At 40.4% G+C, this 10,896-nt stretch overlaps 1 protein-coding gene and 1 pseudogene across 1 annotated transcript; one reads left to right on the top strand and one right to left on the bottom strand.

Annotated features, from left to right (window-relative positions):
- Positions 1-1,248: 1,248 nt before the first annotated feature.
- On the bottom strand, positions 1,249-4,639 carry LOC129187328 (trace amine-associated receptor 1-like; annotated as a pseudogene).
- A 4,756-nt stretch (positions 4,640-9,395) lies between these two features.
- Positions 9,396-10,515, top strand: LOC129187788 (trace amine-associated receptor 13c-like). The gene is made up of 2 exons (XM_054787481.1): positions 9,396-9,568; positions 9,699-10,515. The coding sequence occupies exons 1-2, from the start codon at positions 9,396-9,398 to the stop codon at positions 10,513-10,515; spliced, it is 990 nt and encodes a 329-aa protein (XP_054643456.1).
- Positions 10,516-10,896: the final 381 nt, after the last annotated feature.

Genomic DNA, 10,896 nt, shown 5'->3' with positions numbered 1-10,896 from the left:
TATTGAAGTGCACTGCCAGAAGTATTTCATTTGGGACACAGTCAGTGTCTCTTTGAATGAGGATGAAATTGGATGTGATTGATTATGAAGTACTGTAACTGCCATGTTCTGCAGTTTAAACATGATATTTATGGTGCTGTCTACTTTTTGTATCCACATTGTTGGTGTGTGAATGGCGAGTTTCCATCAAATCACAGCACGCTTGTGGGGACTGTTGTGTTTTTAACAAACAAACACATTGATCCACTTTTATGTAGTCCAATGTTTTGTATTTTAGTGAATAAAAGCAGACACCTGGGGACATCCTGTAGAGTCTGACTGTATCAGTGCCATGTATCTTATATATATATATATATAATTATATCTTAATGGGGAATACGGCTATTATTTCTATCTAAACGTTCACACCAGGCTGATTATGATTACTTTGAATGTTGAATGATCACTTTGAGGTTAAATAAATATGCAGACACAACTTAACATCCTGTAAATGTGTGTTTCATCTTCATATCTCGGATCTGTAATGACGTTCTGTGAAGTTTTGGAATGAAACTCTGAGGCAGCATAGCAGCTTTTAGTCTCTTTAGTGAACTGGAAACCTCCAGAACAATCATTTACATTTCTATTCATGCAGCCATCTTGAATCTGAAAACGCAGTCTCAACTAAACAAGGTAACTATGGTGCCCTCTTGTGCTGCTGGCTGTAGTGGCCCTCGCCCGGGCTGGTTGGAGGTCCCCTACTGTTTGGGGGGCCTAAGGTGTTTGCCTACTTTGCCTTAACCTCCTAAGACCCGAACTCTTTCAAGGCATGCATTTTTATTTTCTCTTTGATATTTAGGCTAATTGGGACCTGATGAGTGTAAAAACAAAGAATTATCTTTTTACATGATGTAGTTTCTGAGAAAAATGATGTCCGCATATGAGGACATTCGTTTTAAATTTGAGTGAACACAATAACGTCACAATTGAGTAATGATGTGCAAAACTTTATTTGTTGCCTGAACACAGCAGCATTTTTTCCAAGTGCAAAAACAAAATTCAAAGCAACAACTTGTGCCCCTTTCCGCAAGTCATATGAAGTGCTGCTATCAGTTGCAGGAGGACAGATATAAAACAAGTAAACCTTCAAAAATATTTTTCATTGCTACTGTTGAACTATTCATTTCAATTTCTGAACATGGTGTGAAACGTGAAACTTGCACACCAAAAGTGCTCCAACATTTTTTCCCCTTGGGAAAATGTTCATGCCTATGTATGAAAGGCAGCGTAACAGTTGCGATCTGCCTGTAAGCAGAGGAACACCTTGCATGTAACACACTGCACTTGAGTTTTGCCTGAGCATCCTTTTGCTCTGCATCGTGATGCGTTCTTTGAGTGTACCACTTCTGGCAGATGTGCATTAGCCTTCCTGCAGAATGAGATGTGGGGCACTGCCTGCACTGGATGCTGTTTCCCTTGGACTGAAACTTCTGTGTCATCTTCCTGCTCCGAAAAGTCAGAGTTGTCATTGTCTCTCTGAGCCAAGAAGGTCATGGCCACTTCCATGAGGAACTGAAGAAACTGCATGATGTTCTTCTTTGGTGTGCCATTCAGAGTGAGGTCTTTGCGGTACAGTAGCCAGCTGTTGGCTAAAGCCAGATCGGTAAAGTGCATCAGCATCCGCAATGTCCATTTTTTTGTACGGACACTCATTCGATAGTAGCTGATCATTCTATCCACAAGGACAACTCCACCCATCTTGGAGTTGTATTCACGGATAACACATGGTCGAGAGATGGTCACATACCGTTTCAGTTTCTTGTCCCATCTCTGGCACGTGTCTTCTGGCTCTTGAGCAAGTACAGTAGACATCAACACTGGTTTATTGTCAAACCACTTGGTACCCTTTGTTGGACTGTTCTACATGACTGAGTCCTGGTGTTGTATCTTCAGAGACATTGCCTGAGACATCAGCCTCTTCCTGCGGTGTCTGAGAGCGAAGCCTGGGGGTGCGTGATGTGGCAATGTCACGATCTGACCGATATCCCTCGTATTCCTTGCGCAAACGTTTGCGTCCCCTGATAGGCTGACAGGGCTGTGGTCCTCACACCCACTACTGTCTTCCTCACTGCTGGTGGGAGGAGGTTGATATTCAGCATCTCCCACAGGATCATCGATGACTGATAAATCCTCCACCTCGGAGTTGTCTCCACCAATTAACCCCAGCATTTCCATTACTTGTTGCAGAGAATAACGCTCTTGGAAAAAAACCCAATTTGTTTCAAACCAAAAACAAATCTACATAGATTTATTTTTAAAACATGCCATATTTGTTTGTACTGTATAAAATGACGTTTTCTAACAAAATCATCCCAAAATACAAATTCTAAACCAACTCCCTCTGTCCACATTTGTGGACATGTTCAACAAAATCAACAAAACTAAGTCCCTCTGTCCACATATGTGTACATCAAGTTTAGCAGCATGGTAAATCGTCAAATTTTCTTACTTTTGCAAAATTCAACTTCCACAACACACATTGAACACTTCTAAACATATCTGAGCAAGAATCAGCCCTGAAATTTGTTTGAATTTTTTATCTGGTCAACTTTTGGATTGGGAGGAGCCATCTGAATGTTTGGGTGGGTTGTCAGCCATCTTGAATTTTACATGTGCTTGGTTACACTCTTCTTCCACCACTAGGTGGCAGTTTAATGTCCTCATAAGTGGATGCCAGGCCCTTGTAGTCCAAAATTTAACATTGTAGTTTTGACAACCAAAAATGTGATGTCCACACATGTGGACGCCAGGTCGTAGGAGGTTAATGGTAGGTCCGCCCCTGGCCATAACGTAACATCACGTTATAAATCATGAACATTGCACATGCCAGGCTGGAATATAATTTGATGATACGTTTAGTAAAAGGGACACACTCAACATACTCAACCATGCATACGTATAAAGAAAACATTTGTTTTAATTGTCCACCTTTTTTTCTACAGTATGTTGTCCCCGCTGGAGCCAGGCGGGTATGTGCAACGTGACAACGTGTCTAACGGCTTTTCTAAACCAAGGCTAGCACAAGGCATATAGCAGTGGGTTTAAACACGAGTTCAAGGCAAATAAATAACATAACGAGCAAATGAAGTGACTGTTTTGTTGTCACCTGCCAGAGGGACTATGTAAAAAGGAAAGAAACACATGAGGAAGACAAGGACAAGGACGCCAAGAGTCCTGGCTGCCTTCAACTCTGATTTCTTTTCTCTTCCAGTGACTGAATCTTGTAGTTTGACTGATGTAACATGAGAGCGCATGGCTCGCGCTTGAGACACAGCAACCACAAACACCCTCATGTACAGCGTGATCATGATGCTGAGAGGAAGGAGGAAGGTCGTAACAAGGTCACGAATCCCTCCTTCAAAGTCAATACCAACAATACACTCCACAACAAGATGTATACTTGCCAGTATGGGCCAGCTGATCCTTAAAATGGTGCTACACAGGAAGGGAGCAGAGAACCAACAAAGACAAACACAAAGTTGACGTACTCAACTATCCATACCTATAAAGAAAACAATTTTTTAAACCTGTTCTGTCCAACCAATAGCAGAGATGTTCACCAGTCTTTCAGTGTCAAGTATTTGGTCACGAGTCCAAGATAAGTCTCAAGTCTCTAAAAAAATACATCTCTCAAGCCTCTTCTTGTTTTAATGAGCCTTCTATCATTTTCTGCTTTTCGGTCTACTATGAATACAGCACAGCTATATCTAAGACATTCAAAGCATCTAATGTATTATTATCTCTACTTTATCTATTATCATAAACTATCAGTACTGATTAGTTGCCCCAATGTTAATACGCCAAAAAAAAAGAAAAGAAAGGAAAAAAGAAAGCTTAATTCTTTCCCAAAACACGAGTCGTGTCTGAAGTCTGTCATGGGAGCTGATGAGCTCCCCCCGGTGGCCCGGCGCCCGGCAGTGGGCAGCCATTGGCCAATGAACGTCTCTGCTTGACGCAATGGATTATGGGTACAAGTCAAAATAGCTTTGGTTTCTTATTGTAAACTTGCATTGGTACATATCTTGTATGTACCAATACAAGTCACTTTGGTGTTATAATGCAGAGGATCACAAATAGCAACATAACGGTCAGCTGATATCAGCACCATGTTTCCTACTGAGACAAATGTGATGATAAAGGACACGTACTTATACAAGAAGCACAGAACATCACCAAAAGTCCAGCAGGATTTTCTCAAGTAGATCTCACAAGGCCACAGCAAGAAGCCCACCAGAAAGTCAGAGACAGCGAGAGAGAGGAGGAGGAGGTTGGTGGGAGTGTGGAGCTGCCTGGAGACAAAGAAGAGTTAAACAAGACAACAAAAGTCCTTTGTGGACTAAAGAGTTTGAACAATAAACACTGACAACTACATAGAGTAAGGACACATTGACAAACATGTTGGACAATGCCAGAATAGAAATGTGTGCCTGAAGTGGGAGATTGAGATGATGACCAGCAGGTTGAGAACCACAGTGAAGATGCAGATGATGGACAGCAGAACAGTCAAAAGAACATCTTCAGACCAATGAGATGTGGGCTTCCTGCAGGAGATGTTGATGAGTTGTGGAAAGCAGAACTCTGAGTGGTCGTCTGTCTCCATCATCCGGAAGAAGAGGCTTACAGCTAGAGCTCTGACAGCTTTCTTTCTCAACTTCTCTCTTATACATCTCATTTATGTCTTCGTGGATGCTTATTCCTTCCTTTCCTCTCAACGTCATTGATTCATTGCGATTTCATTGGTGGACAAAACTGTTTGATCTTTTACTGAATGAACCTGACCAACAAGCATTGCAATACATGACACAGTGTGTATAAGTAACAAGGTGCATTTTTAATGTCAGATTTCCAGCTCATCTTCTCGTCTATTACAACCCCGAGAAATTTATTTTCATTCACCCTGTCTACACCATCAATTTGTATTTGCTCATCCGCTTCCTTTTTGCACTTACCAAATAGTATCACTTCAGTTTTACTTCGGTTCAGGGATAGTCTGTTTTTATCAAACCATCTTTTTAGTATCTGTGATTTTTATTTACTAGCTCTGGTGTGCTGTCTCCAGAACAGAATGCAGTTGTATCCTCTGCAAATAGCTATATCTATAGCTAGCTATAGGTCTTTCGTGACTTTACAGATGTCGTTTGTATGTAGATTAAACAGTTTTGGTCCTACGATTGACCCCTGGGGTACGCCGCATGATATATTTAAACTTGTGGATGTATATTCTCCTAGCTTCACATATTGCCTCCTGTTTGCTAAGTAGCTTTTAACCCGGTTCAAGGCTAACCCTCTGATTCCATACCTTTCTGGTTTTGTAATTAGAATATCATGATTAATTGTGTCAATGGCTTTTGTTAAATAGATAAATACTGCAACTGCACACTTTCTGTGATCTATAGCATTGGTCATTTCCTCTGTAATTTCAGTTAGTGCCATGGAAGTTGAACTGTTAGTTCTGTATCCGTATTGGCTATTCACGAATAATTCATTTTATTTATAAATTTGTCCAACATGTTGTTGAATAGCTTTTCAACGATTTTGGAAAATTGTGGTAATAAGGACATTGGTGCGTAGTTTGTGAATTGATGTTTGTCTCAATTTTGAAAAATTGCAACTACTTTAGCTATTTTCATTTTGTTTGGGAATTTACCAGTCTGGAATGATAGGTTACTAATGTACGTTAGCGGTTGCGTAATCTCATTTATAACCCTTTTTATCGTTTCCATTTCTATTCCGTTGCAATCGGTTGACGTTTTTGCTTTAAATTTATTAACAATATTGATGATTTCCTTTTCTGTAACGTTAGTGAGGAACAGGGAATTGGGATTCCTGTCTTTAATTTCATTCCTTTCCTCTACTGGTGGGTAATTTGGGATCTTTACTGTTATTATTATTTATGTTGCACTCAAAACAGTCATCGATGGACACTTACCACCCTCAGTTGCCATCATTGCTACGTAGGAACATTCAGCTTAAACTGGGCCTTTGTTGTCATGGTGGGTTCTGGGCTGCATGTGCTCTCAAAACATTAGAAGCCCAACCATTTGGCTTGCATTAATTACTTCCAGTGACAACTTTTTCTCTTTATCTGTGCATATTATGAAGGCAGTAGTAATGTGCAATACAACTGACTTAGTTTCTGATCCGATACTGAATAAAATTCAGGCAGGTATTGGCGATATCGATCCAATACTGATACTTTGTGCAAATTCACCTAATGTGTCTGGTAAAATTTGAGAAAGCAGTGTATTTCATATCATCGCATAAATAATGGAAGATATGTAATTAATATAGTAATTAAATACATTTATAATTTAAATAAATAAATTATTTAATAGATAATTGATTTAAGTTATTTATTTTAAACCCTGAAGTATATTGAGGTAGCGGGGTGATTTACAATATAGCCAAGCCAATATTCAACAATAGAAAAAACATGACAGAATGAAAATTGTATTTTAAACAATAAAAGGGAAAACAAGTAAAATAACTAAACCATTAAAAGAAATGATTCATTTTTAAGAACTACTATAAGAATTAACACTTTAGTTACAATTCACACATTGCTCTGTTTCAGACAAATGTTTCAGACAAACCACCAAACACCACAAATCGAAAGAATCGATATTTTGATTGGAGAATTGATTTTAGAGCATGAAGAGTTGGTATCGGAAGTATCAATATTTCACAAATTTCACAAACCGCACATTGCTACAGGACAGTCATCTAGAGTTAACTAATTAAACCTTTCACATGCGTAAATGTACATGCTTTTCACTGACAGCTCATTTAGACAATGTACAATAACATCTAACAAAGAGAAACATGTCTGTTGGGAGACACACTGATTGTCTCACGTGTTGTTGTCTTCACACCTCTGATTGCAGACTGGTGTCATCGTCCTACGCGATCACAAACACGTGTGAAGCAGCGTCCGCCGAGAGCGTCGGTGTGCTGTCATTATGCTGCAAAACATTGGGGAAAATGTCCTCGAGGGCGCAGGACACATTAACCCATGCACACATAAACAACATATATTTTATAGATTGATTACAAATGAACTTGCAACAACTGAATGGACGATCATATTGTGAAGTCTGCAAAGAACTCTGTCCCAGTACTTAAGTGTCCACATGTCGTTTTTATTATTTAGCATTACAACAAATCAACATGGCTCTTTTAAACAGATAAGCCCAAACATTTCTTAGAAAATGTGAATAAATACAAAGTACAGCGTTATGATAGCTTAGCCTGTTGCTAATCAATAACGTTTGTGTTTTACGCTATTGCTAATATTATTGTCGTATCACACCTGTCCAAAACCTGAGAACTTGAAGTACTTCGATTCTGTCGTATTTTGTATATGAGTGGGTTGACAAGGTGTATTTCACAATGTAGCTTTCTTTATTGTCACCCTCAGACAAAACAAGCTTCTCATCCAATTAATGATCTGAATGTTGGAGGAAACCCCTAGTTTATGACTTCATTTTCCATTTCTTTTCTTGTTTACCATCTATTTTCTTAATGATGGATACTTGTATTGCTGTATTTCCTTTCTGTTTTGCAGCAGCCTGTTTGGCACCATTTCATTCTGGAAATGTACTTGAAATTGATGCCATATTGAAACTGTCATTCTTCTGTTTGCACATACTCCGACAGCCAGTCCGCCTTATGTTTGTTTCGCTGTTATACGGGGTTAGCAAGCAGCATTCAGCTCTCTTTACTCCGCTGCACCAGTAGCTACGCTACTAGCTAACCTTCAAAAGAGCAGCATGTGCTACGTTACGCCCTCTTAATGAATTGATTGGCTGCGTAAATAAATACGTACCTACAGGACCTTATCATTGACTGGACAGTGTTAGTCATTGTGTTATGTGTTGTTACCACTTGTTGTCCCCTCTCACTCATAGAGTTGCATTGCAAAACGGTCCAGAATATATTGTTACGTGTTTATTTACAGTTCAGGTTGGATTTTATTTCGTACCCTAACCATAACCCCACCCCCGCCATGGGCCACAGATGCCTTTTACTAATGGCATTTTGCAGTGGTGTGCAGTCAGGGCCAGCAAGGCCTTCTCTGCTGGCCTGACCATTACCAGAAGCACTGACCTACATTTTAAACTTAAATTGTAGTATTTGTTCCATTGAATTATGTGAATTTATTCCCATCAGTCTATTATATTCCTTCCGTTGCGTGTTTCTTGCCTGCACCGCTTCCAGTAGTGTATGTGTCAGATGTTTTTTTTTTGTCCAATCAGATTTCAACCTCTCTATGTTGCCATAGAAATGTAATCTGCCCAGGGTCTTCAGAATCAGCAGCGTGGCATAAACACTATTAGCAATGTGGCTGTTTTTTTTAAGCCAATCAGATTTCTGATTCGCCTCTCAGGGCCAGCTTGCCGGCACCCAGTGCTGATTGGTTGATCAGGGCAAAGAGGCATGCCCCCAGTCCTGATTGGTTGATCAGAGCAAAACCGTTCACCAAGATTGTGAACTGCCTTTAATCACGGAGCCGTTTATTTGTGCTCGTCACATTTGGCTGAGTGAAAAACGTTACAAGCACCGGTGAATCGTTTATCACTGATTCGAAGTTACTAGCAGTAATGTGAGTCAGGCATATTGGTGACGATGTATCCGAAGATAAGGGGACTTAGCCATAGTGTCAGGATAGTGGTGATCTTACGGAAGGTGTTGGAGTTCCCCTCACTCTGAACACCTGTACAGTGCATTGCTAACGACGCTGTCGTGCTACATGGGTCACTCTGGTTCGAAACCCTATACATATTGGCTCTCACGGTGTCTGGCGAAAACAGCCAGCCCTGGCCAGCCCACTGAAGGCCGAGGTACCAAATACACCGACCGCCACTGGCATTTTGAATGCACAGACCTATCGTGATGAGATCCTGAGGCCAATAGACGTGCCTTTCATCCACGACCATCACCTATGTTGCAACATGATAATGCACAGCCCCATCTTGCTGGAATTTGTTAAGAATTATGTATGACAAAGAGACAACATGACATTTTAATTCAGGCGTCAACTGTTCCATTCGGAAACAGCAATGAGTTAAATTAAAAGTGTTTGGAAAAGGAGTTGGACTATTTTGCTATGGACGAGCATCGACACACCGCACCAACAACTGTAATTTAATGTTCATAAAACTGTTGATAGGCTACAATGTTCATCATGACATCATACCTTCTTCAACTTTGAGAAACTTTGACCCAATAAGGTTTGCTTAGGGGAGGTACAAGGGGTTGGATGAAGACTTTTGAAGACATAAATGAGATGTACAAGAGAGGAGTTTACATGGAAAGCTGTCAGAGCTCCAGCTTCTCATCTTGTCTTCTTCCTGAAGATGGAGAAAGAAGACCAATCAGAGCTCTGCTTTCCACAACTCATCAACATCTCCTGCAGGAAGCCCTCATCTCATCGGCCTGAAGATGTTCTTCTGACTGTTCTGCTGTCTGTTATTTGCATCTTCACTGTGGTTCTCAACCTGCTGGTCATCATCTCAATCTCCCACTTCAGGCACATATTTGTTTTGTGGTATCGTCCAACAATGTTTCCTTTGTCTAAGTAGTTGTCAGTTGTCTTTTCACCACACTCTTTAGTCCACTAAGGACATTTGTTGTCTTCTTTATTTGTTCTTTGTGTCCAGGCAGCTCCACACTCCCACCAACCTCCTCCTCCTCTCTCTCGCTGTCTCTGATTTTCTGGTGGGTCTCCTGGTGTGGCCTGGTGAGATCTACTGGAGAACATCCTGCTGGATGCTTGGTGCTGTGATGTGCTTCTTACATAACTACGTGTCCTTTTTAATCACATTTGTCTCGTTAGGAAACATGGTGCTGATATCAGCTGACCGTTATGTTGCTATTTGTGATCCTCTGCATTATAACAGCAAAGTCACTGTGAAAAAAGTTCAACTCTGTGTTTGTCTCTGTTGGTTCTTTTCTCTCCTCTACAGCAGTGCAATTTTGAAAGATGAGCTGACGCATCCTGGAAGTTATATTTCCTGCTATGGAGAATGCGCCATTGGTAGTGACTATTATACAAGAGTTGCTGACCTTGTTGTGACCTTCCTACTTCCTCTCAGCATCATCATCACACTGTACATGAGAGTGTTTGTGGTTGCTGTGTCTCAGGCGCAAACCATGCGTTCTCATGTTACATCAGACAAACTACAACATTCAGTCACCGTCAGAGCAAAGAAATCAGAGCTGAAGGCAGCCAGGACTCTTGGTGTCCTTGTCCTTGTCTTCCTCATGTGTTTCTTTCCTTTTTACATAGTCAATCTCATAGCTGACAACAAAATTATGTCTTCAACTGCTAAATATGTTCTTTATTTATTTGGTTTAAACTCGTGTTTAAACCCTTTGATCTATGCCTTGTTTTATCCCTGGTTTAGAAGAGCTGTTAGACACGTTGTCACTCTGCACATACTGCAGCCCGGCTCCTGTCAGACCAACATTATTTAGAGTAGAAGATTGAAAACCAGCTTCCTTTTCTGTGTGAAACTTAGAAATAAAAGTCAGTGGATGTGTAACAGCAAGTTGTATTGACTGTTAATTCAAGTGCTGACATTTCTACTCACATTAAGATGTGCAGGTTATGCATCTTTAACACTTTGTCAACTGTTAACCAGACTGGACACCTGACAATAAAGTATGCAAACATATGAAATGAAGCTTTTTGATTGTGTTTTTGAAACTTAACCCTCATACATCCTTGTAATATACACTAGGATACTTTTCAAATGAAAGGATGATAGAATACTTTATTTACATCATAAATGTTTCTTACCAGGCATTTAAACCAGGGCCTGTCAAACCTTTTGGGACCACGGGCCTCTTACAGGA

This window comes from Dunckerocampus dactyliophorus, chromosome 9, assembly GCF_027744805.1.
Source record: "Dunckerocampus dactyliophorus isolate RoL2022-P2 chromosome 9, RoL_Ddac_1.1, whole genome shotgun sequence".
NCBI lineage: Eukaryota > Metazoa > Chordata > Actinopteri > Syngnathiformes > Syngnathidae > Dunckerocampus > Dunckerocampus dactyliophorus.
This window is presented reverse-complemented; position numbering and strand designations above follow the sequence as displayed.